This window comes from Arvicola amphibius, chromosome 1 (assembly GCF_903992535.2).
Source record: "Arvicola amphibius chromosome 1, mArvAmp1.2, whole genome shotgun sequence".
Lineage (NCBI taxonomy): Eukaryota > Metazoa > Chordata > Mammalia > Rodentia > Cricetidae > Arvicola > Arvicola amphibius.
This window is the reverse complement of record NC_052047.1, coordinates 139017270-139044372: the sequence shown is the minus strand read 5'-3', so window position 1 is coordinate 139044372 and position 27103 is coordinate 139017270. Positions and strand designations below refer to the sequence as shown.

Here is a 27103-nt window from a genome sequence, read left to right as displayed (position 1 = left end):
AGAGTTAAAATATTCAGATAAGTAGAGGGCATATCTGCGGCTTCTTTAGAACTCCTCCCAAGACCCTGTCGCCTGCCTCTCCCTGCCACTTCCACTTCCTCTCATGGAGAGTTACTAAAGGATTCGGGGCTGCAGCAGAGACAAGTGAATGCTTCTGGATGGGGCAGGTGCCAAGCGTCAGTCTCTGCTACCAGAGTTTAGCTCCTGGGTAGATGGGGACCTCCCTCCCAGACCTTGCAAACTTCAGGAGAAGACAATGGCCTGGGGGTTACAGTTACTATGTAAACTGTACTTGGAGACTTGTTGGAATTCATTTACAATACAATTCAAACAAGCCCGTGTGGCGGTTAATCTTCCTGGTCAACTTGCCTGGATTTAGAATCACCTAGGAGACACACCACTGGGTGTGTCCTTGAGGTTTCCAAAGAGGTTAAACTTAGGAACTACCCTGAATGTTGTGGGTGGTACCATCCCAGGAACTGGGGGTCCAGAATAAATAAACAATGAGGAAAAGGGTTCAGAAGCCTACTGATTGCCAATATTCCCTACATTCTATCTCTTGCTCCACCCAGATGTGAGCAAGCAGCCTCTTGCTACTGCTGCTACAGCTGGCAGTTACTCCTGCCATCAAACCTTGCCCACCATGATAGACTGTGCCCTCACATACAAGCTAAAAGCATCCCCCTTTCCCTTCTATGGCTTCCTGTCAGCTTTCTAGTCACAATGGTAAGAAAAGTAAATCACACACCTGCTAACAGACTTCTCACGGCCATAGCTCATGAGGAGGAGATGGAAAAGCGCAAGGGATACAAGAGACCAAAGGTGGCAATGGGGTGACAGCAGGCAACTAGAGGGCACCAGCACATGATCACCAACTAGAAAGGACTGCACATTTAGGCCAGCATGGTCACACCACCAGCTCTACATCTGTTCACACCACAGGAAGCAAGGGCCAGGGACCAACTCCAAAGGGCCCCAGCTGATCAGGGCACAACTAATTCCACCAGGAGTGGCTCCAGGAGGACACAAAGTCTGATAGAAGTCTACGTCTAAGCTACAGACCCCCGAGAACCTGCACACAATCCTGGAGCCTTCTCCTGGGGGTGAAAGTTACTGCTGAATGGAATCCTGGGAATGCCAGTTCTTCCGGAAATATTATCTGGTAACCTGTGGGAAAACCAAGTGCTATGCCCACAACCTGTGACATACGAGCACTGGACATTGGTAGCATAAACTTTCCCTTCACTGATGGAACATAGTATGACTCTTAACCATGGTCAGACTGTACCCAGCCAATGCAGGACTTGCTCTGGTAAGTGACAGGGACAGGTGCCACTTCCCGCCAACTTCCCCTTCACATGGGTACAAACACCAGTGTTGTAAGACTCCTCTCACAGAAACTTATTGTTATGAGTGAGGGATTTAAGGATTTTTATCCTAACATGCCTTAGAGGCACAGAACATTTACCCACTCCTGCTTGAAGCCAACCAATTTATCTGTTACCCTAAAGTACATACATTGCTCCAAAGTTTGGAAACTCAAAAAATATCCTGGGCTGACAGACAGTTCGTATTTTAGACACACACATTTTCTTAGCTGTCATTCAACCATCCTTTTCTCTCGTCAAGATGAGGCCGGCAGAATGAAGTAACTGGCTTGCTTCTGACACACCAACAAAGGCACGCACGTTTGCCAGCCCTGCCTTCTAAGAGCAACAAAGTTCAGAGAGCAAAGCTTTATGGTTCTGTCCTTTTGCCAACCTGGGTCCAGAGCTTAAGGGCTTTCGGATCCTAGTATAACCCATCTCTACCTTCTGTCTGGCATCAGGTAAGTACTGAGTAGGTAGGGAGCAAGTTAAGAGGCAGGTTGGGTATCAACACCATTTTCTAAATTAGCGGCAGCACAGCTTCCCAAGCAACACACTCTGCCCTTCTGTAACCACCCAGTTCTATCTAAGAACCACTGGTCAGCCACGAAAGGCCTGGCATCGACAGGCCTGGTATCCGCTGTCTCGTGTTCACCACTCACAAGGCACACGACAAACTTGCTCGTGAGGGTAGGCCTGAATGACTAGGTAGACACTGTATGATCCTCCCACAGAACTCATCCTGCTCAGCCCGCCCCCAGCAGCCTCCACACTAGAGCTGGCCAGGAAAACGCCGCACCAGATCTATAAACGTCACAAATGAATCGCTGCCAGGAGAGTTAGTTAAGTTACACAAAGTAGAACATGGACTGTAAGCAGTTTGTACATTCAAGATACAGAAGAATTTATATGAGTTGGATTGGTCGACATATGGTTCCCAGTATTACATTCCTAAACTTTTATTACAAGGTTTGCATTGAAACAGAAAATGAAGGGGGTGCAATCTTTGACATGGTAAGGATGAGCCCCACTTAGTCTGCCCCAGTGCCTGAGAGCCAAAGTCTACCTGCTGCTGTCTGTGCAGTCAGCACAGCCAATGTTTCAAGTAATCAAACAGTGTGAACAATGTTATAGGATGCTAAGCATGGCTCAAGATCATTTAAGGAAAATAAACAGGCCACATAACCCTCTTGCTACATCCCTGAGGAGGTCAGGGCTCCACAGCTACAGAAGGACAGCATGGAGGGCATCAGCGAGGCTCTCGCAAAGACCAAACTATGCTGCAGGGGACAGTGACTGACAGCTGGTAGATACAGGCAGGAGGTCATCAAATAAAACTGCTACAAAAAGCCACTTCTAAAGCAATGTGCTTCATTCAAATGTTAACAGAAGAAAAATGGAGGTGATGGGTATGACCCAGGACAAGCCAGCAACAGTATCACAATGTGGCGTCTTAAACAGATGCTAGGCCTGGTGTGTGGGGAAGTTAGGCTTGTACAGAAACATGGGGAATCTCTCTGCAGACAGGCATCAGTAGTCAGCCTATGTGTCAACCACTATATAAAGCTACAGCCCTTGGAGAATGTAAGAAATGTCTGTGGAGATCCCCCAGGTCACAAGGGAAGGTGAAAGCAAGTGCCCTGCACAAGATCCCTCGGCTGCTGGTCAGCAGTACAGGAGGTTGCAGAAGTAGCCTGCTGGTGAGCGAGGGCTGTGCACAGCTGTTATTACACAATAAACTCTAAGCACGAAACAGCACACCAGCTGGCATCTAGGGACGACCTAAGACCATCCCATACCTTCCTTTTTCCCAAAACAGAGGAGCACTTCCAAAATTGTGCATGTTGTCAGAAGCACCCAATTCTAAAACTCCAGAGATATTGGTATACTTCAGTAAATAAGTTGATGCAGGCCAGCATTTCAAGATTGGCTTAGCATTCTAACATGAACTCACATCCCACCACATATATAGAACATGAAATAGAAAAATGGCATGGCTATGTAAGCACACCAGAGAAAAACCATTTGAGGACTCCCACAAGTTACAGTCTGAGAAACAATGCCAGGATGAAGGCTGACAGAGGGAGAAACACCAAGGTGCCCTGTTACTAGGGACAAGGAAATGTCGCCTACTAGGATGTAAGATATTTAATACATGTCTTACTGGTGGGTGTTGACAGCACAAACATAAGGCATGAACATCACACAGGGAGAAGCACACTGTCTCTATGCAGAGAGTGAATTCATACAGCAATCCTAAAGAACTCCAAATAACACCCAGAGCAAGCATAGTTGTTATCCCCCATTCCCCAGAGGGAGCTGGCTCCAGGGCGGTAGGCATACCAAAACACCCTGAGATGCTTGAACCCTGCCTTCACAGAAAATGGCAGTACCAGCGCAGAACCTACTCACATCCACCCAAATGCTGTACATTCAGAGACTACCTATAATACCTAATAAAAGCTACATGAGCAGCTGTTTAAATGTTCTGCATAAAGAATAACGACAAGAAAATAGCTCGTACAGGTTCATAACATATGCAGTTTTCCAAAAACCCTGATCCACAGTCAACCGAATGCACAGACAGAGAACTCACGGAGAGGGATAGCCAACAGGCAGTTCCCTATCCTTTATTCACAAGAATGCATCCGCAAACCCAGGCAACCTGAAATGAGAGTAGAATCAAACAAAATAAGACTGCTCCTATATGCCTAGACTAACTTATAAGCCTGGAGCAGTAAGAGATGGGGGTACAAAATCAGACAAGCACAGCAACCAGCTATGCTGTGCATCACATCACTGCAGGCTCTCAGCTCTTGTGATGACGAAGGCAGAGAATTCTTAAAGGAAGCACTTCGTAGTTTGTCTCGGACATATCCAGATCTCCAGATTCTTGTGCTTTGGGTTATTATAAAGTAAAAAGGCTGCTTGAGCACAGCATGGCAATAATGCCAGGTTAATCTAATAACTGACAGAGTTACTAAGTGACTAGGAGGCGGGCAGCATATACAGAGTGGATACACCCGGAGAAGGGGCCACATCCCAAGCTGACGGGCCAAGACGTCATTGTACTAGACAAAATGGCGCGGACTTATACGTCATGATGGTTTCCTTTTGGAACTTTCCAATTAACATTTCTGAACTTGGATTTTAACTGACCATGGGTAACAAACAGGAAAAATAAAACCACAGGGAAGGGTTGGGGAGGGTCCTGTGCATGAATTCACAGAAGTCTGTACGACATAAGATCAACACATAAAAATCAATGGCTACAACCTGCAGCCATAATTTAAAAGTTAACAAAAGTTTTAAGCTGATTTAGAATACTATCAAGAACAAAGTACCTAAAAATCAATTCTATCAAAGACATGTGAGGTCTCCATGCTGGAAACTACAAAACCCTGCTGAGAAAAATGAAAGAGAACTCAAATAGATGCAGAGATAAATCACACCACAAATCGACAGAGTCAATACCAAGAAGCTGTTAAGCAGCCAAGGATGGAAACGGACACTTCTCAATCAGATGTCAACAAAAAGCTGTGCAAAATCAGATACTAATACTGGCAGGATAATGTGCAGAATTAAGAGACCTAGGGCCAAGTGGGAGATGAATGGAGGCCTTGGTAGGGGAGGGGGTAAGATAAAAGTATACTGCGTGTATGTATATATTTTCTGAATAAATAAGAACATAATTTTAAAGAACAAAATCAAGATCTAGAAGCTCGCTAGAAATGAAGCACAGTTGGTGGAGAGTGTGTCTAACAAGTACAACATCTCAGGCTTGACACCCAGCTCCTCATAAACCAAGTGAGATGATGGCACTCGCTTCTAGTCACAGAATTTAGAGGATGAGCAGATAAAGGATGAGCAGAAGTTCAAGGTCATCCCTGAGTTCCACGCCAGTCAGGGCTACATGAGATCCTTTCTCAACAACAACACAGATGTGGGCACACCCAAAGGCCATGACCACGGCAACTCTTATAAAGGAAAATTTTAACTGGATGGCTTCCAGTTCAGAGGTCCAGTCCATTACCATCAAGGTGGGACAAGGCAGCATGCAGGCAGACATGGTGTTAGAGAGGTAGCTGAAAAGTCTACAGCTTATGCAGGCAACAGGAAGTGAACTAAGTGTCACACTGAGCTTGAGCGTAGGAGACCCCCAGCCCACCTCCACAGTGATGCACTTTCTCCAACAAGGCCACACCTCCTAATAGTACCACTCCCTGTGAACTTAAGGGGTACAGTTACATTCAAACTACCACAGGGAGGAAATCACAGTTTAAGCCAGGTATGGTGGTACATTCCTGTAATATCAGCAGTCAGAAGGCTGGCTGTTGAGTTCAAAACCAGTCTGGGCTAGAGAGCAAGATACTGTCTTAAAGGAAAAACTGAAGGAACATGTCTTGTACCATGTTGGAACAAGCACTTGTACCAAAACCCATAAAGCAGTAACAGAAAAGAAAGAAAAGGAGGAAAAGAAAATTCAAATTAAAAAGTGCCAAAGGTGGTGAAGAACAAATCTTAAAAATTAAAATCACAATGAGATGATACTTCCTACCTACCTGAGGAGCCAAAACCTTAAAAGCTGACAGAACCAAGCGGTGAGCAAACTCTTACCAACGTAAATGTTTATATGCCAGGGAATCAGCCACTCCTTACCTTGGAATTTACTCAAGAAAAATGTAGACTGAGATCTTGGCAAGTTTGGTGCATGAGTCCACAATGAACTTTCCAGAGAGTTCTAGATCTTGCTTGGGATGATCTCTATGTCCCAGGATGCTTTTGTCAAAAGTTACTGAACTTGGTGGTTGAAATCTAAATGTCTTTATAAAATTTTTCACTTCAGTTTTTTAAACTGGCAAAATAAAAATGGTGAATTCTGAATATTGTTGAGGTTTTGAAATGTCTCATAAGATTAGCTATACATATGTTGTTGGCTGACCTCCATATGGGTTACTGGTATATGTGTGTGTGTGTGTGTATAAATGTGTATATATATATATATATGTATCTTTAGTAATATTAAGTTTATTTTCACTCATCAAAGCAGAGAAAGTGTGGTGGCAGGGGCATGAGGCAGCTGGTCACACTGCATCCTCAGTCAGGAAGCAGGGACAGACAAAATGCTGGTTCTCCGTGCACTGTCTCCTTTTTATTCCGTCCAGGACCCCAGCTCATGGAATCGTGCCACCTACATTCAGGGTGGATCTTCTTAATTAACCCAGTCTAGACAATCCCCCGCAGACAGGGACCAGAGGTTTGTTTCCATAGAGGTTTTAAACCCCACCAAACCTGACAATCAAGGTTAACCATCACAACCTCCAAGTCCAACGTCCCACTGCTACTCACAGTATCCCTAGCATCAGGGTTATCCCACAGATGCTCTCTCCAGAGTCCTTAACTGACAGAGAAGAGAAAGCATCAGACACTCCCCTGGAAGGCAGGCACAAGCCTTCTTCTTCTCCCCTTCACTGGTGGGCAGGCCTGCAGCCTCAGGCAGGGCCTAAGTGGGGAACTGGGAGAATGGTTAGGAGGAGATAGACTGCCAGAATCCCAACATGGGCAGCCTAGCCTTCGCTATGTACACACAAGTGCCTGTGTCTGAGGGCGGCCTAGCCTTTGCTATCTACACACAAGTGCCCGTGTCTGAGGGAAGCCAGCGGCTTCTTGTTTTCACAAGGTCTAATCTAATCCTAACTCCCTTAGCCTTTTTGTTCAGTTCACACAATTCATAAGACATACTTACACAAATATACCATTTTCAAGAATTAAAAAAATGAATTATTTGTACTTGTGGAGGAGGAGGAGGCTGTCTACATGAGTGCAGGTGCCCTTGAGGGCAGACACACTGGATCCCCTGGAGCTGGGGTCACAGGCAGTTGTAAGCCACCTGACACAGGGGACTCGAACTCGAGTCCTGTGCAAAAGCAGGACAGGATCTTAACCAAGGAGCCAGCTCTCCAGCCCCTAAATATATCTCATAATGCCTGCTTTTTACATTTTCTTCCCCAAATTTACAATAAGGAGCACTTTTACTGTTTCTCCAAAAGAAGCCAACACATAATTTCTATGATTTATGGAGCTACTGAGCATGCTAAGAGACAAAGTGACAGTTGCCCTACAAATTATTTGGTGCCTGTGATTTTCTGAGCACCACAGCCAGATGGTTCTCACAGAAACTGAGAGGAGCCTGTTCCCGCAGTTCAAAGGGTTGCTTATTTTTCAGTCCTGAAGTCTTAAAGACGATATTGATTGCAGCACTATGGCTCTACAGGAGATGCTGGCTGGGGAGGGCCACGCTGGAATTTATTACCAAACAATGCTCATTATGGCTGTCTCTGACAGGGGTCCATTAAAATCAATTTTTATGTTTCTTATGTATTTTCTTTATCTAATGTTCTTGGCATTGTGTTTATTAGCCAGTTAAGACAAACACCCAGCATAGGAGTTTGTGCTTTTTCTTCTCTTTTTTCGTTTTGTTTTTTTTCTTCTCCTCTCAGAAATAACAAGAATTGCCATTTTAATGCTGCCATTCATGGCCAGCAAACAGAGGAAGAGAGGAAGGAAGTCCAGCGCTACATTTTAGAATGAGATTGTTCGGTAGCGCTTCCAATTTGTTTTTGTTTTCTTTATAATTAGAAAGAGGTGGTAAGGGACCACGCAAAGAGGAACACATGTTCTCCAAGGACCGTGTGCTCTGCAGTCACCTGGTTAAGACTCCTTCTACACCTTAGCAGTGATCCCTGCTGGTCTGGTGCCACCTTTGGAAAGCAACAGAGTGCCCCAACAATGCTAACGATCTGGATTAGGGAGAAGCGGCTGAAAGACCCTACCAGGCTCGATTTAAAACCTCTGAGGTAAGTCACATGATTGAGAGTCCTGTTTATGCCTGTCTATCATGTGTTCAAGAACCAAAGTGTTCAACGTGGGTGGGGAAGATGGCTCCGTCAGTAAATGCTTGTTTTGTAATCGTGAAGAGCTTGAGAATCCATGTGAAAAGCTGGCATTGTGGTACTCGCCTGTAATCCCTATCCTGGGAAAGTAAAGACAGGCAAATCCCCGAGGCTTGCTTACTGGCTAACCTACCCAAATGAGTGAGCTCCGGGCCAATAAGAGACTCTGTGTCAAAAAAACAAGGTAGGAAGCACCCAAGGCTGCCCTCTGGCTTCCATAGGCACTCATAGACACATGTACCCACAGGGAGACACTTAGACACAGATACACACACACACACACACAAATGCTCACTGTTCACTGAATTCAATACCTCTGCAAACGAATGCATGAATCAAATGTCTGAAAGCTCCCATCAAAATCATGCCCCCAGCACTTATGAGCTATTCCAGATTATTGGGCAATAATATATGAGTTGCCAAAGATACCACAACTCAAAGATGGCTTTCAGAGATGCTCTGTTTATGGTTGGTGGCACCAGGCTCTGTATTACCCCGTGACCAGCGGAAAAGATCCAGGGCTCCTGCCTTCAGAACCCCGCCACTCATGTGGTGCCCATGCTTACTGCCCACACTTACTCAGTGCTTGGGGTCTTTCCGCGGAGGAATCGTATCCCATGCAGGCCCTGCTCACAGCCAGACAGCTCCATCTTCCCCAAAGGGCTGTCCAACACTGTGTATTTCATTTTGCAGGTCTCAGCCATTCTGCCAAGTTCCTAGAGAGAAGCAATTTTTAAGTCGAGTAAGAAAGTGGTCATTTATAAAGCACAAAAGAAGCATTGGTTACTTAACACAGAGGACAGGCTCCAAAGCTTCCCCTCCTGGTGGGATTTAATCATAAGCTACTTTTACAATACAGCCACTTTCCACAATAACCGGGGTCACCCAACTAGTGCCTACTTGTCTTTGGTCCTCTAAAATTACACTGCCTCTATTTCTCCCTGCTGTCCTTAACTAAAGCAGACTTGGAGGAGGCTGAACTAGTCTAAGATTTTTTTTTTTAAACTACCTGAAACTCGGCAAGCTTTGGCTAAGATGACTGCCAGAAAGACTATTCCACATTGTGAATAAGGCGCACTGGTAACTGAAGCAGGGGGCTGGGGTGGAGCATGAGGGGCAGACCACTTGTCCAGCCTGCACCAGGTTTAGTTTCATCTTTATATGACAGATTTAAAATAATGAGAGAGACATGGTGACATGTATGAAATATGTTATAGAAAATGATGGGAGGAGATCTGGCCCAGTGGGGACACACGACACCTGTGTCAGCAGGTGGATGGACCGTGAATGAAGGAGGCTGTGGAGAGGGGTAAACTTGACTTCAGCAGAAACTGCCAATGTCAAAGAGCTAAAAGCTGCACAGAGGGTATTTTTGTACTCCCTTCAAACTCCTCTTCCTTCCAAACTCCTTGTCTGACTCCTGGAAAGAGAGGAGTCTCGTTCCCTTCCTATCCACCAATGATTCCTAGACACCCCCCCCCCCACACACACACTACTAATGAACCTGGCACCCGTGGCCCCAGGCTTAGAGTGAGATACCTTGCTGCCTCTGCTTCTCTGGCCTAGAACTACCTCCACTTACCTTGCCCAGTATCACCCTCCCAGAAAGATCTACTTTGTGTGGGTTATTACAGAATGCATCATGACCTATCCATCTCCTAGAATTCCTTCCCAGTTCACACCCTCATGTACCTGAGCTTCCCAAACACTGGACCCTGGTATTTCTAGCACCTCTTGCAGTGAGTGACACAGGCCTCACCTGGGAACATATAGAATATACAGAAAAAGTCAATTGCTGATGACTTCCAGGGGTAGAACATGGTCAAAAACCATAGCCCACCATCCACATCTGGCTGACACTGCCTCCATTCCAAGTCCCCCCATCTCTCTGTCTTTATGTCTGTCTGTCTCTCTCTGTGTCTGTCTCTCTGTCTCTCTCTCTCTCTCTCTCTCTCTCTCTCTCTCTGTGTGTGTGTGTGTGTGTGTGTGTGTGTGTATACTTACAAAACAGGCATTGTCAGAACATGGCCACATCTTCCCCCCTTTGTTCACCTACAGTTCATGGCTGCTTTTCTTCTGTTACCAGAAGCAGAATGACCTTCGAAGCCCACGACACCTATCCTCAACAAAAGAGGTCTGCTGACCCTTCCAAGGTCCATATACCCGACTGCAGCAATCCCCAAGCTACAGGTTATCTCCACATGCAGTATCCCTTTGCATCCTCTCCTGGCTGTCTGCTAGGTTTCTGTGCTGCCCGGTGCTGCCCGGATCTTCTGTGCCATTCACATGCTTCTGACACCACTGCTTCCCCCCCCCCCTCCCCTTCAGCCTGGGCAGAGCCAATGCTTCCCAAACAAGACAAGGCATTCCCAAATAATACTCAGACCTTAGCATCATGCCCCAAAGTTTCCCTGCACAGCACCCCACTTCCTAAACACAATGCAAGAATTTGAAAGGGCTCTCTCTCCTCCAGGGCCTCAAGGTATGAGCCTGCCGGGAGATCTCAGCCTCAGGCCACTTGTCACAGTTTACAGAGGCCCCTCCTGTCCATATGCGGCTTCTGTAACACCCACTCTGGGAACAGCCCACTGACTGCAGGGAAAATACTAAACTCTCAGGGCACCGGCTCCAAGCTCAAGTTGATGGCAGATGAAACAAGCTATTCTGGACACAAGAACTCGGGACTGCCATCTTGGAGGCTGCTATCTGGACACCTGGCATAACCAATATCCCAGTCAAATCCAAACAGAGGGTCCAAACTTTTGAATGCAAAAGTGGGGAGATCCAGAGGTGTACACCCTTTAGAATTAGGCCCAAGGAGCCATGGTGGCTCCAATAGCCCAATATTTTATATCTGTGCTGATGTCTGAGTTGTACACAATAAGTGCTCAAAAGATAGTGTCAACTCCCCCAGAGCTGGAGCAATAGGTGCTTGTGAGCCAACAATGTTGATGCCAGAATTAGAATTTAAGTCCTCTGGAAAAGCAGCAAGGGCTTTTTTTTTTTTTTTTTTTTTTTTTTGGTTTTTCGAGACAGGGTTTCTCTGTGGCTTTAGAGCCTGTCCTGGAACTAGCTCTTGTAGACCAGGCTGGTCTCGAACTCACAGAGATCCGCCTGCCTCTGCCTCCCGAGTGCTGGGATTAAAGGCGTGCGCCACCATCGCCCGGCCAGCAAGGGCTTTTAACCACTGAGCCATTTCTTCAGCCCCCAACAGCCTACTTCGAGTGTCTGCTGACAGCAGTGGCCACAGGAAATACGCGCATACTCTACCCTGCAGTTCTCCAAGGATGGCAGTCCTAGGCACAGTAGCTAGGTTAAGTCACCTACATGGGATAGCCCCATGGCCAGTCCAGGACCCAGCTGGGCTAATTATAGCTCTCCACTTGGCACAGAACCCAGAGTGTGGCTCCTGTACCTACATTCCCTGCATCATCACTGTGGCATCCACCAAAAGCCACAAGAGGGGCTGACATTAATTGGTGGCAGAAAAAGAATCGATTTTCCACGGCTATTTGGAGACCTCTGAAGAATGAAGTGAATTCCTTTTCATCTCTCCCTTTAACATGAAGGGCGTTTAAATAGCAATGTTCTGAACTAAGCAGCTGGCGCCAGAGGCCAGTTCCCATCAAGGTATTAAAAGCCAGAGACCCACAGGCAGCAGCTCCCTTCCCTCTCTGCTCCACCTCACCAGGCTTTCCAGAACTGTCTTCACGGCTGCTCTGCACCTTCTCCAGTAAGCGTTTCCATGTGACTCTCAGGAGCAGGCCCAGGCCTGCCAGAAACCAGGGTGTAGGAAGTAGGTGCCCTGCTAGTCTGAGAGGGACAATAGGTACAGAATCAAACCTCAGGTCCTACCAAAGTCAGTGGGGAACACAAAGGTCCCGTGAGGTTTCCCAGCCAGCCGGGGGCTAGGAAAGAAGCACCAGAAGCAGCATTAGTCCCCAGCTTCCATATCCACCTCAGCAATAGGTATAGGGAAATCACAGAAGAGAGCACACCATGCATTCATATCACCTGATCCTAAAACCCTGGGAGGCTGGGAGAGAATGGAATTGGCTGGCCAACTGGGGAAGCCCAAGGGGGAATACAACAAGGGTACAGAAGCAAAGTCAGGGCTAATGCCCACCAGACCAGGAGCCTCCCAGGCTGAGCTGTGAGTTGTCCCATTAAACAGAAGACAAATCCCTCTGTGGCTCTGTCCCTCTGACTGAAAGTGGGGCTTGGGTAGAGGCTATTATAAAAGTGAACAGGCTGAAGTGTCATTCGGAGATCATTGCAAAGCCACCAACTACAGCCCGACCTTCAGGCCACTGAAGGAAAGAGAAGAGTGTTCAGGGCTGCGACTAAACGTCAATGCAGTCAGTGACGTGTGCATAACCAGAGGTGAATTCTGCCCTGTGATGACAACAGTGGCCACCTGTCTGTTGGGGTCACTATTGCTGTAATGAAACGTAGCTTGGGGAGGAAAGGGTTTATTTCATTCACAGGTCCTCATTAACAGTTCATCATCAAAAGCTGTGAGGGCAGCAACTCATACAAGGCAGGACCCTGGAGGCTGGAGCTGATGCAGAGGCCACGGAGGGATGCTGTTTACTGGCTTGCTCCTCATGGCTTGCTCAGTCTGCTTTCTTATTGAACCCAGGACCAGCTCAGGCATGGTCCTGCCCACAATGGGCTGGACCTCTCCCATCATTCACTAATTAAGAAAATGCTCTACAGGCTTGCCAACAGCCCAGTCTTATAGAGACATTTTCTTAACTGAGGTTCCCTTCCTGCTCTCTGATGATTCTAGCTTGTGTCAAGTTGACATAAAACTAGCACACCATCCTCCTTGCATTCCTGTCACTACGGTAACAGACCCTGACCAAAAAAAAAAAAAAAAAAAAAAAAAAAAAAAAAAAAAAAAAAACCAATTTTGGGCAAGAGGTTTACTTGGCTTAGAATCCAGGTTAAGGCCCATCACTTCATGGGGATCAAGGCAGGAACGAAAGCAGCTGCACATATTCAATCAAGAGCAGAAAAAAACGAATGTACGCATACCTGCTGCTCAGCTTTCTCATTCTCATCAAGTCCAGGGCCCCAAACTAGGGGATGGTACCGCCCACAGTGGGTTATCCCACATCCATCAACAGTCAGTACAATCCTCCACAGACTACAGGCCAGTCTTCTCTGGACAATCCCTCACTGTGAGTTTCTCCCCGGGTGACTGGAGGTTGCAGAAAGTTGACAAATACCGAACCATCACAACACTTTCCAGAGGAAGAGGCTACCCGTGTTCATAGTTATCCTCTGGCTGTATCCTGCTCCTCGTCTCAAGCTTGTCGAGAGGTTCAGGGTGTGGGACTGTAAGGTGTAGCGCAACAACCCTTTTTGGTAGCTGGCACTCTAATGGGGAAGAACATTCCAACACCCAGAGCCTTGGCAGCTAGGGATTGAGGCAGACTAAACCCGTGTAGTTTATCCCAGAAGCAGCTCAGACCTACGTTCATTAAAGAATCCCGTCACCTAAATAACAGGCTGCGTGCAGCAAGACATAGCACAGCCACCAAAGTGCTTGTACAACACAGGACAGCGGAGGGACTTGTTCTCTGCTCTGCAAACCAAGGTCTCTAGATTCAAACTGGTACCGTCTACACTTAGAAATCACACTTAAAGTCAAGTTTCCCACCCCAAATGTCACACAGGTGCCTCCCTGGAACTGAATAGGAGCAGATCAGTGAAGAGCCTGCTTTTTCCTCTCATAGTAGGACCCAGAAAGATTAGGCCAGCGCGCCCCCTCCCACCCCGTGTGTGTGTGTGTGTAGCAGATCAAGCTAAGTGCAGCAAGTGTGTATGTGAACAGAATTAGCAGACTGTTCCAAAACTCCCCCAGAACAACTTCAAGCACTTGTGAGACCCCTTTCCAGACGGCAGCTGCGACTGTTTATCCGCTGGAGCAGCTTAGCTAAACCACCTCTGCCTCTAACTGGAAACGGGTATGGGAGAGCAGAACCCAGCACAGAAAGGTGCCTAGCTGGAAGCACTCCAGTACCTGTTTCCTTCGGGGGCTACCCAAGAGGTTCTGCATCTCTGCTCACATTCCTGCAGGACAGGGACTCTGTCCCAGTGGGGCTGCAGAGTCACAATCATGGGCTAAGAGTTCTTACCTTCTACCTAGTTACTCGTTGAGAAGAGGTATTTCTATACCAAAATTCAACTTTTTAATTTTTTTTTTATTATTTGAAGGAAGGGTCTCTCTGTAGCCATGGCTGTCCTGGAACTCACTATGTAGACCAGGTTGGCCTCAAACTCAAGAGATCCACCTGCCTCTGCCTCCCAAGGCACATGTCACTACAGAGCTGGAAAATCACATTTTAAAATGGTAAAATGGGACTCACTGTGGGCAGCATCAGACACAAATCCTGGGTGCTTTAAATAAACCTCTGCTCAGACATAACGTGGCTCTTTCTTTGTTGTTTTGTTTTTTGTTTGTTTTTCGAGACAGGATTTCTCTGCAGACATCATCTTCAAGAAATGATGGGGAAAGTTCTGTTCTAGGGCCCTATGTAATTTCCTGAAATCCAGTCTGAAATCCACAGTGAGGCAAGCAATCACTAGCATTAGATGGTACGTGCCACTCTGCCCACTGACTGCTCAATTAACATACGCAAAGAGGAAGCTAGATTGTAAAGACCAATGAACCCAGACCTCCAGCAAGAAACTCAGAACGAAGAGCGGAACACTTCTCACAGGCGGCTGAATGACAGGCTGACAGCACCCTCCACCCCAGCCCTCCCAGTCAGTGTGACCAGGGCCTCATGCCTGGGCAGAGAGGTGCATCCTATGAGGGACCTTCCACAGCACCCCCAGGTGGCCTATAGGGAAAGCAGCCCAGCCTATGGCAGACAACTGCCTCTCCTCCCAGGATCCTAGGCTCTGGAGTCACAGGCCAGCAAGGCTGTGTGGGACTGAGTTCCTCCAAAGATACTGGACCTCAAGAAAGACAAGGACCCTAAAATCTCTGGTTTGAACCTGGGCTTCCCTATAACAGCTCTGGAAGGAAGACTGACAGCCAACTATAGTTTGGCTTTGAGACTCCTGCTGATCTGTCTTTTCTATGCCCAGAGGGGCACCAGGTTCAGCAGAGTGCCCACTTCTACTTTTCTCCTCCCTAGCAGGTCCCAAGAGACACCGGGAATGGGGAAATCGATGTTTCCACTCTCTATTAAATGCCTGTGCATGGCAGGGAGTTCTGCCACAGGCATTCTACCCTAACCTCCAGCACCCCGGGGCCTCAGACACTCCTGGTCCCAAGATGCCATCTGGAGGCCTGCTCAGCCCCTCCTCTCACGAGCCTCACAAGCCAGCAGGACTGCAGTGTTTTAAAATGTGGCTTTTCCTGGGGTAAAAGAAAATAATCAGAGGGAAGAACTCCATACCCTGACAACTCAGGTTAGAATCAGACTCCACAGGAGAGGGCATCCAAACCCTGGGAGACCCGAGAAGCCTTGTCTCCTCAGAAACCTGGCCGGGACACGCCTGGAGATCCACAAAGAGAACTCAGGAACGGCTGACTCAAAACCCAAGATGCCCAGATCCCGAGGCATTCCTGCGTCTCGTTTTAACACTCTGAATTTCTGTGCTGATCAAGAACAACTCCTTTATAGTTTGCTGTGGAAAAAAAAAATGAGAAAATACCTAGGTTTCTTCCATTTGAAATCCCCCCTCCTAGAGCTTGATAACATGAAGCCTCTCGTGGGAAGGACAGGAGGCTCCCCGGCTGGTTGGTCTGCTGGGATGGGGTGCACCCAGGGTCACCTCCATGTGGCCACGCATCTCATGCTGCCTACAGCATATTCCTCATGGGCTGGAAAACTTCTAGCACTTCAGGTCCCACTAACGACAGAGCTACGTGTGACAGGCTGTCAGGAGGAAAAAGGGGTGGCAGGCTGGTGCTCGACATGAAGTGTCAGCTCTTACGGTTGCCATGACTCGGGAAGCTTCAGCTTAAATGTGTCACAGCACAAAGGTCCCATCCTGCAGAGCTTTGCCAGCTGGGAAGTTAATGGCTGCTTCGGAAATTGTGTGTGTGTGGGGGGGGGGGGAACGGGACGGGCAGAGTGAGGTCTGAAGGAGACATGACCTTTCCCAATTAGGAGGGTGCCAAAGCTGAGGAGTCCTGTCCCACACAGGGAGAAGGAGTCTCTGCCCTCATCACTGGGAAATCCTGATTGAATTGTGGCATGGGGAACACATTTCTACCCTCTGGTGGATGGCAAGGCTGGTTAAAATCACCCATGTCCAGGAGAGACCTTGCAGATGCAGGCTCATGTGACTTGCCTGCCGGCTTCCACCACTGCAGATAGGGTTCTATGAAGAACACGGGGCTCCAAGCCAGATGACTCACCATGGAGTCAGCTACAACTGGAGGCCCACTAGAATGCACAACCCAACCTCAATAACCAAGCCTGCTGACATGGGCTCCTGGGAACAATGACACTGGTTAGTCTGTGCCTCCATGGTAAGGGTCCACCGCAGCCTTCACTGGTCAATCCCCAGCAATATGCCAAGGTAGGAGATACCTGCTGTGGATAGGAGCACAGCTTTGAGGAGCCATGTACACACTTTCTACTGCCTGATAAAGGGAGTACTAGAAGTTACATGGCAACCTTCCTCTTCCTCTCTCTTCTGCAGCTTCTGCAAGGTGCCTACTCCCCAGCATCACTAGGGTGTGTTCTGCAAAACCAGGAAGTACTTGAAGGCCATGCAGGGCTGACCAAACTCAGATCTGCTGTCTGGAGCCACACCTCAAGGGACCTGCCCTCTCCCACTGGCTTTAGGTGACTCTTGTACCACCTGACCATGCCTTCCCTAGGGCTCTAGGCAAGGACCTCTCCCACAACCCAGGAATATCCAGGGTACGCGGTCCTGTTGGTATTGAATCCAAGGACCTCACTGAAGTACCCAGGCCTGTCCGTGTCTGTACAGCCAAGCCACTAGCTAGCTCCTCTCCCTCCCGACCCACCAAAGCCAACTACCAGTCAGGCCCCAGAGCCCAGCGGCACACTTCTTTTCTCTACTGGCCCCAGTTACCTCAAGTGGCTGCCTGTGAGGCTCTCCAATCCGTCTCTCTCCCACTAAGTGAATTCCAGGTTAACCCTCAGCAAGGTCACTAAATTTTCTTGAGTTTCCTCCATTCCTGGTGGAAAGGTCTGCGAACTGGAGGCAAAGCCATTGGTTGCCACCTGTATCCTTAGTACACGAGTCAGTAGAATTAAGTCCTCTTGCCCTTAATAACAAAGTTCTCAGTGGTTTTGCAGCAAGGGATTCTGGGAACAGAGCTTGCAATCATTTATGACTTGGGATCCTAAACGGAAGAGCCTGATCTCTAGACATCCTCAGTGACTATGACCACGCTAGGCCTTGACAGGCCCAGCTTACTCTTTGAGGGACAGCCACCACTGTGCCCTAAGTCCACCCTGCCTCGGAAACGCACTCACTGCCAAGTGATTAACCCAAGACTCCAGTCACACAGCAAGGGATTTCATGTTCTAAATTAGTTACATTATACCCAGAGCCTATCAATGGCTTGATAACTTGAACATATAATTCCATACCTTTTGCTCTTTAAACAATAATTCAGTCTAATCCTGCCGCCGAAGCCAAGATTTCCACACTGAAAGTGCACTTTCTGTTTGATTAAACACTAATAAATGCAAGAATAAAACCCCAGTCTTTTATCTTACAGTAAATTCTTCAAAGACCATACACTCTAACAATTAATTTCTTCTCTAGAGAAAGAGACAGGTCCTTCCTCCCTCGGATGGTTTCACAGTCTAAAGTCTTAATTACAACCGTTAAACGTAATTTATTATAGTTCAGGGTTTACAGAAAAATGACATCATAGCATAGGTTCTTGGGTTCCTGACATGACCTATCAGTCAATAGGTCTCTGGCAGGGTAATCTAGACAATCCTTGGTGGACACCATGTTGAGACACCTGTGCAAAGTGTCAATCCTCACCAGAGCCAGTCGCCGCCATGCAAACAGATCTATACACAGAGAGAAGCATATAAAAACCTTAGCATTTTCCCATGTGTGGTATATATTTTAAATTTTACAAGGTATTTTCAGGTTTCACACATAAAACAGAATGTATTTGGGGGAAAGTGATGTCAGAGAACGGAGGTACATGTCACCAGATGAAAAAGGCTGGGGTTCCATCATCGTAGAGTACGGAACCAGAATGTGGGCACTGGATCCAAGACCGTATGTATCTTACATGTTCCTCAAACAGACGGGGGCACCCAGGGTGACCTGCCACAACTCACCCATAGCCAGGAAGAGAGTGTCCTCTTATTTGGATCCCCCAGCTAAGATAACAAAGAGGTTAGCTACTTCCTAAAACAGCAACACGTAAGTGTTCTGGACCCACATGTCAGCTACAACAGTCTCTGAACAGCGTCCCCTTCTCTCTACAGGTGACAAAGACAACCCGTCCTATTTAAAGACTGGAAAACTCAAAGGAAGATATTATTCAAACAGACCTGAGGTATATGAAAAATGCATTTACCTGGAGAAACAGTGAACATCTGGACATGGATAGAAACAGTTGTGAACTCCTTCTTATTTAGGACAACAGAAATGGAATCTGCAACATGGAACCTTACCTATTCTGAATTATGGGTGTGTCACAAACATGGATGCTGCTCCTGACAGGGACCTTGGCACCCAGCGGAGGAACGGCTTTGGACCACACACCTGCCCTGCACATGTCTTCCCGAAAAGACCTCATGGGAAGTTCTGCCGGTGGGTCTGATACTGGATGACAGACAGTGTATCCTCCTGAAATCTCTTCTGTCCCTGTCAACTAACTGTCCCTCTGTCCCCCAGCTGCTACAGGAAGCCAAAATACAGAGAAGAACCAATCCCAGTCCTTCCTCAGTCTTTGGTAGACTGCTAGCCCCAAGTCAGAGTGGATTGCTGACCAGCCCCAGGCGATGATGTGTGTCTAGCCACCTCTGGGTGGGACAGACTGTCTGTGCCCTTAACAAAACCCCAGGGAATGATGCTCATAATCAACTGAGTTCCTTCTCCCAATTCTGCAGGGAGTTATTTGAGAGTCAAGGTACTCGCAAACTTGGGGTCTAGTGAGGGCTCATTTTGCCATTCTTGTTCCCTTCTCAGTGTGCCTTTACATGTGAAAAGGAAACCCTCTTTAGGGACTCTTTCATCTGTGTACCAACCCCATCCTGAGTGCAGCAGTTTGTGACCTATCGCCTCCCAAAGGCCTGGCCTCCATTCTGTCACCTTAGAGGTTCCCCTTCAACACAGGAACCCTGGGAGATGCCAACGTTCACACTGCCATCCACTGTATGCAAACGGGATGGAGCTATCAGATCAGATGAGGAGGGGTTCTAGTGCTTTAAATGGAAAGTTTAATGTTTAATGTAGAAAAAACACTGTCTTACGCTATTTGATTTGAGATAGTTGCTATTTATGTGGGAAAGAGACACATAAAATCCACATCCATACACGGCATCTACATAGGAATAAAAACAGACCAACCTGTAACTTTATCAGCAAATGGCACAGTGACTAAAGTAGTAAGTAAATATTTTTCTTGGAAATAGGGATCATTACAAAATTATCTGTAAGCTATATCCCCATCTTAGTTCAGGTAATTGAATGATGTAATTATCTCTCCCTTACACTAACCTATCCTCACAATCATGAGGGAAACCGCAATAGTATATTTCAAAACTGACAAAAAATGTACAACTTTGAGGCATTATTGCAAAACCTAACGGCATTTTTATCTCCATTACTACAGAAATCACATTCTTCAGACAAGATTTACCAATGGGAAAACCTCACAAACCGTGCAGTGTTAATTTCAAAGATAACTTGAATTAGAAGAATCCAGACTTCAGTGGTAAAAAGCTTTGCATGTGATTGCTTCTTTAAACTACTACGCTGGATTTCCTCACAAGGACACAACGTTCAGAGCGACCTGAAATACCAGCTGCAGCAGGGCATACAGGCATGGGAGGCGTCTGCACCAGGAAGACAGAATGTGCTCTCCAACTTACTGAGGGAGGGAGAGAGGGAGGGAGGGAGGGAGGGAGGGAGGGAGGGAGGGAGGGAGGGAGGGAGGGAAGGAGAGGGAGGGACAAAAGTCCACATGGCATTCACCAGGCTGTCACTTTCACTCATTCGGGGACAGCTTTACAAAGTGGAGATGTTTCCACTCCATGGTCTTCCCACAACGAGTCCAAGGCCAGGATATCTTAGAGAAATAGCTAGAGAGTGTTCTGCCCTCAGTGCCCTGTAGGGGAACCCTAACCCCACAGAGTCCCAGTGCCTCCAGGAGACACTTGCTCTCACAGACCCCAACTCCTCCTGAGGACCAGTGCCCTGCAGGGAATCCCTTCCCCTACAGACCCCCACTGACCTCCACTGGAGAAGGACACTATAACCTCACAGAGCACCTACAGGGATGAAGTTGGGGTTCAGCCATCTACCTTGTCCAAGAGACTTCCATACTACTGACTGGTGTTAAGTATCAAGTCCATTAGATACAACTTTCTAGACAAATCTTCCACTTCAAAATAAGAAATACAAGTTTGTATTGTGACAAAATTCGGATATGTACACACACACACACACACACACACACACACACATACATCATGCTAACCATTTTGTAGATATACTAATTCACAAGTATTAAACAACCTCAACACTATATTGTCATCACCTCTGTCCATGTTCCAAACTTGTTCATCATGTCCAGGTGATGCCAGATCTCCTCGACAACAGGTAGCCTGGGCACCACAGTCCTGACTCCCTAACTTTGGATGCTCTGGGCCCTGATGGTAGAGCCCTCCTACAGTAAGTACCTGCCCTTCCATGTCTGGCTTTTTCACTGAGTGGGGTATCTTCTAGGTTCACCCATGCTATAATGGCTAACTCTAATCTTTAAGGCTAAAGACAATCTCATCACATAAACATGGCACACTTGGGTTAGCTACCACCAAGGGGTGAGTGCTTCTGCCTCTGGCTGATGTGGATCGAATCATTAGGAATGGACATATGTGGAGACACTCCTTTCAACTGTCAGCCATACTTCCAAAGTCCCAATGCTTCACCTACACTTGCCCAACAAAATCTAGGGTTTTCCTAAGAACTGCCGCCTTGCCTGTGCTTGTCATCAGCCACAGTTTCTCTGAAGGTCCCTGCAAGTGCTATGCCATGACATAGTCCTGCCACACTGTAAAACATCAACTCAGTGGATGGCCTTCCTCCAGCCACCCACAGACCGAAGCCAGCACACACCTCCTCCTGCTCCTGAGCACAGTCTAAGAAGAAGCATCAGAATAGGATATCTTTCCACACTGGGCACAGTACCACACACCAGGTCCAGTCCTCTCTCTGCCTAAGATATGTGTTGTGCAGAGAGTAAGAGAGAGAGAGAGAGAGAGAAGACAGAGAAGCTGACGGAGAGAAATGTGGTAGTTCCACAGCACTCTGCTGAAGACTGGGGCCACCCTAACCAACTTGGAACTGAAAGGTCTAGCTACCACGATGGCACACGGCCTTCTCCTTTGATTAAAAGAAAACTTCTACAGAAGTCATACAGGAGGGCAAGGCAACATTAATGTGCCAGGCAAACAAAAAGAGAGAGGGCCAATAGAGGGTGGGGGAGCGCGAGCTGCGTTGCGCTGTGCACAGGAGTGCGGGCAGATGCAATTTTGAGCACGGTCTCCGGGGGCAGGCACTGCCATGAGTGTCATGTGAACAACAGCAGCACACTCTGGGAACGCAATAAAAATTAAACCATCGAGAGAGGGAACTTTATCCCGCAGCTTAAAGCAATATCTATTCCAGACACTTTTGCGTAGCAGTAATAAACATCTCATACAGGGAAGTGAGAATTTCAACCCAACAGGAACGAAAAAAAAAAAAAAAACAAAGAGAAGCCTTGTAAAGGCAAGAACTCCTGGCTTCACAGTAAACTTGCACAAGAGCTTCGGGGTCTCACCCTCAGACCCGCGCTTTGGAAATAACTGATCTCATTTTACAGATTATTTCATTCACATAAGTAAGAGGTAGCCAAATTCTCGCTTCATGACATAAGCCCCCTGAGCAGCCTGTACCTCTCATTCTGACACATGTGGCTTCCCTTCAGAGAGCTCCAAACCTGATCCTTACCTCCTAGTAAGCAGTGTTTGGCCTGAAGGTCACCTGATGGTCACGAACTTCTTTCCTACTGTCCTGTTCCTTCTTCCACTCCCAAACCACTATTCCCTTCCACTTCCGCCCACCCCCTACACTGCACCCTCCACTTTTGTTCTAGCCGACTTTCTGCTGCTGTGATAAACGCCATGACCAAAAGCAGCTTGGGGCATGAAAAGTATATTTGACTTACACTTCCAGGTCAAAGTCCATCACTGAGGAGAGTCAGAGCAGGAACTGAAGTAGAATCTACACAGAAGGGGACTCCCTGGCTTGTTCTCTGGATTGCTCAACTAGCTTTCTAATACACCCCCGGTCCACCTACCTGCACAGATCCCTGTGTGCCACCACCACCCCACACCCATACACAGCAGACTGCGTCCTTCCACATCAATCACCAATCAGGACAACTCTTCAAGGGTCCCTCCCTGCTCAGGTGAGTCTAAGGTAGGAAACTGATTTTAAAGCCAACCATCTTACCATCCATGGGGCTGCTGTGGATGCCCTGTGGCTTCTGAAGGCTGAAGATGATGGGGCAGCTAGAGTCACCTAAAAGATTCTTCTGTATTAGCTATTTTTCCTCAGTGCTGTGACAAAATACTTGACAGAGTCCATTTAAGAAGGGTGGTGGGTTTACTTTGGCTCACAGTCTGAAGGTAGGACAGTCAATCATGATGGGGAAGGATGATGGCAGGAATGTGACATATCAGGTCTCCACAGACAGGACAGTCACCTCTCTTTTCTTCTCTTTATTCAGTCTGGGGCCATAAGGAAGATGCCACCCACACGCAGGCCGAGTCCTCCCACCTCATTCAACCTAAACTGGAAAATCTCTCCCACACACATACCCAGGAATGTGCCTCACAGATGACACCAGACCCTGTCAACTTGGCAATCAATACTAACATCACACCTTCTTCACTGCAAACCTGGGATCCAACCCCTGTGATATTTTGCTATAGGAATATTATTCCTACCTATGGCTTTGGGGCAGATGGGATCAGAAGGAAAAAGTAGACTACCTGCTCAAGAGAAGGCAATTTTAGTGAGAAAAGCTGGGGGAATGATTCCTAGAAAACAAGCAGCTCACATAACTTCTAGAAGGCACTCCAATCCTGCCTAGGACTTAATATCCCACCCTGCATCTAGTGACCTAGTAAATGTTTCATCCCAATGCAAACCCTAAAACACAGTAAGAATATAAAGAAGAGCTTTAGACTTGTTTCCAGGTTCTTCGAGTTTAACAGATAAAATGTATTGAAAGCAGATCCATATTTATTTGGGAGACTGAAAGGTTTCTTCATCTCGCAGGGAACTAATACAATCAAAACACTAGCAAACACAGCGGTGCGTAAAGAAATACAGTGTGAGGCTGGACAATAAAAAGTTGCACAGAAATCATTTGTCATTTTGGTCCACTCACCAGAGGCTCCGCAAGCCTGCTTCCGAGAGCTCGGGTCATAAATCCCCATCCTGGCCCCACTCACAGGACTTTCTTCCCCTGGTGGCAGAACTAAGACTTTCCAGTTATTGAAAAAAAACTAGAAAGTTTCATGCGTGTGCCCACATCCTCGGCTCAATAGGGCCCCCCCACTTCAGACAAGCAAATGAATTTCCTCCATCAGAGTCTCTCCCCACCCCCAGGATCCTGGCCTCAGGCTCAGTAACCAACTTCTGTGTAGTCTGGGATAACTATAATCCAGACAGCCCAGAACCTGATTAGAAACGCTAGGACCCGGCCATAAAACAAGACCCACTATTTCTAGCCTCCTCCTGCCATTGGCATGATCTTGCCAGAGAGGGAAAGTTTAAATCGACGTTAAAAGAACATAAAACAAAACAAAACAACCAAGTATGATATCCTCTGCCTGCAAGAAATTAAACCATGATCTAATGGAAAAGAACACATATTGCCCGTCTGATAACTCATAATTACAGCTCTATACTAACCAAGACCCATCTCATCTTGTGCTCACTGGCTCTTCCCACCCCCCCCCCATGTTCTTACTGGCTCTTCCCACCCCACCCCATGTCCTCACTGGCTCTTCCCACCCCCCCATGTCCTCACTGGCTCTTCCCCCCCCCATGTTCTTACTGGCTCTTCCCACCCCCCCCCATGTCCTCACTGGCTCTTCCCCCCCCCATGTTCTTACTGGCTCTTCCCACCCCCCCCCCAATGTCCTCACTGGCTCTTCCCATATTTTCCTCACAAGTCTCTTCCCAGCTTGTCTTGCCTAATCCATACAGGTATTCCTTCACCCAACAGTCCACTGTAAACCACAAATCACCACAATATTTAGAATCCGTATTTTAGCGAGAATATAGAGGCTTGGAGATCCCAAACAGCAGAGTCAAGGACACACAGCCACTGAATAGCAGAGAGGAGAATGGAATCCTATTCAGGACCCGATGGGACAACGCCATGAGCGCACGCTGAGATGACTGGTACCTAGCATCTTAACGACTACCATAAATGCAAATTAAAGGCCCGAAGAAATACGTTCCGCGAGGATCACCAGAAAAACTAGATATCCACATTCAAAGACCAAGACATTTCAAAGAAGGGGGAGTTTTCAGAGATGATTTGAGTTTAAAAGAGTAGATAAAGGTAAAAACAACAACAACAACAACAACAAACTATAAAAGCACAAAGCAAAGCAGGGACCATGCAGTTCTACAAGGACTCCTGGAAACAAAACAAAGGAACTGGTAGGGCTGGCTAGGGCCTAGCAGCCAGTCCCGGGCAGTCAGAGGGGGCAATCAGGAGAGTAAAGGGGTCAGGTGGATGTTTAGTGGTCAGCAGGAGCTCTGAGACCAGAGGATGAGCCCTCCTGCCCTAAGGAGCTGCAAAGGGAATGAGAGGCAGAAGTTTCAGAAAACCCAGAGAACTGCAAATCTCTTGCCGGGAAACGGGGGGTATAAGACGAAGAAGGAATCCAAGATGGCACCAGAGGACTTCCAATCCAGAGGGCAAGGTGCAACAGACAAAGGCAAGACAGGCAAGGAGACAGGTAGGAGTCAGGCGGGGAGGCAGCTGGGCTTTGAATGCATACAGAATGAATGGTCTCAATTGGGGCTTGTTAACATCTGGGACTAGATCCTTTTCTGTCCAGGCCGAGGGATGGGGGAAGTTGTCTTATGCATAGCTGGGTGTTTACTGGCATCCTGGCCTCTACCCACTGAATGTCAAAAGCAATCCCTCAAACGATACAGCTCAAAACATCCCCAGTGAGAACGAATCCACCCCATCTGGGAACCATTAGTCTCAGGAAGAGACTCTGCAAACAGAGACCTCGGAAACTAAAGCACAACGACGAGGAGGGCAGATTTTGCTAAGCTTCTGGATGTTTCGTGAAACCCAGTGGGGTTGGGTGCTCAGAGACACACGAAGGAAGCACAACTAGTCTGGACCACATACAGTTACTGCAAGCTTCCTGGTGTGCTCATAAAAACAAACTGTTATCCAACTACAACGTCCAAGATAATGAAGGAACCAGAAACACACGGGAGCAAGCCAGCACGAGCAAGAACAAGCACACACAAACAGCCAGACCCACAGACTTAGGGGTTGGCTTTATCAGCTATGGACAGAAGGTAATACTGAACAATTCTAAAGAAACAGGGCTGGGGGTGAGCTCAGTGGCAGAGTGCTGGCTGAGCATGCAGGGAGCCCAGCTCAGGCAACCTTAGGCTGACATCTGGGGCACTTTGTGGGCAGGTGCAAAGGTAGGCACTCATCAAGTAAGCACCTAGAAAGCAAGATGCTGATCTGGTCACAGCATAGCTGGTGTGGCAGCTCCAGAGTCCTCAACAGAGGGTATCAGAAATCTGGGGGACTCTCTGATGGTTCCAAAAACTGTGTGAGCTACTGACATGTAAATGATAGGTATCACAACGTTCTGGCATATGTGAGACAGAGCCTATCTTCAATGTCATCCTGATCTTGTTATTTCCCATCGCCTGTAACACATTCCACTCTCAAGTCAATCAGAACCCAAAGCGTAACTCCACCTATCACAACACGGAGAGACACGTGCAGCTCGTTGCTTTGATTCACAAGGTTTTCTAAGAGAGAAGCCATGTGGGTTAGGTCTGTTCTGGCTATGATAAAACACCCTGACTAGGGTAACTTAAGAAAAAGGTTATTCTGGCTTCTGGTTCCAGTGGACTAAGAGTCCTCCACGGTGGGCTGGCAGAGCAGCATGTGGCAGGCATGACAACAGGAACAGGAAGCTAATCATTTGCATGTCACATTTTCAGGCACATACAGAAAACAGAGTGCAAACCGGAAGTGGCTGGAGACTTTTAATCTCGAATTCTGACACCAGAGATATCCATGCCCAGCAAGACTGTACCTCCTAATGCTCCCTAAACTGGTGTTCAAGTCTCCAAGCTTATGGGGAATATTCACATTCAAACCACCACACCAGGCTTTACCTCAGTGAAACAATAAACTTCATATGCTTTGGAAGCTGACATAAGGTGGTCTAACCATTATTCTGACAGTTATGATGTATGCCCAGTAAAGAAGTCACCTAAGGTACACATGGCCAATGACCCTGTGAC

At 47.3% G+C, this 27103-nt stretch overlaps 1 protein-coding gene across 2 annotated transcripts in view; it reads right to left on the bottom strand.

Annotated features, from left to right (window-relative positions):
• Positions 1-27103, bottom strand: part of Mgmt (O-6-methylguanine-DNA methyltransferase) — a 243004-nt gene that overhangs the window by 178300 nt on the left and 37601 nt on the right. The window contains exons 2-3 of one of the 2 annotated variants that reach the window (XM_038344081.1): positions 10013-10079; positions 8900-9036 (exon numbers count right to left, since the gene is read on the bottom strand). In XM_038344081.1, the coding sequence (XP_038200009.1) occupies positions 8900-9024 (125 nt within the window). In that variant the 5' untranslated portion in view covers positions 9025-9036; positions 10013-10079. The remainder of the gene's footprint in view (positions 1-8899; positions 9037-10012; positions 10080-27103) is intronic. The other variant, XM_038344073.1, reaches the window with a different exon arrangement.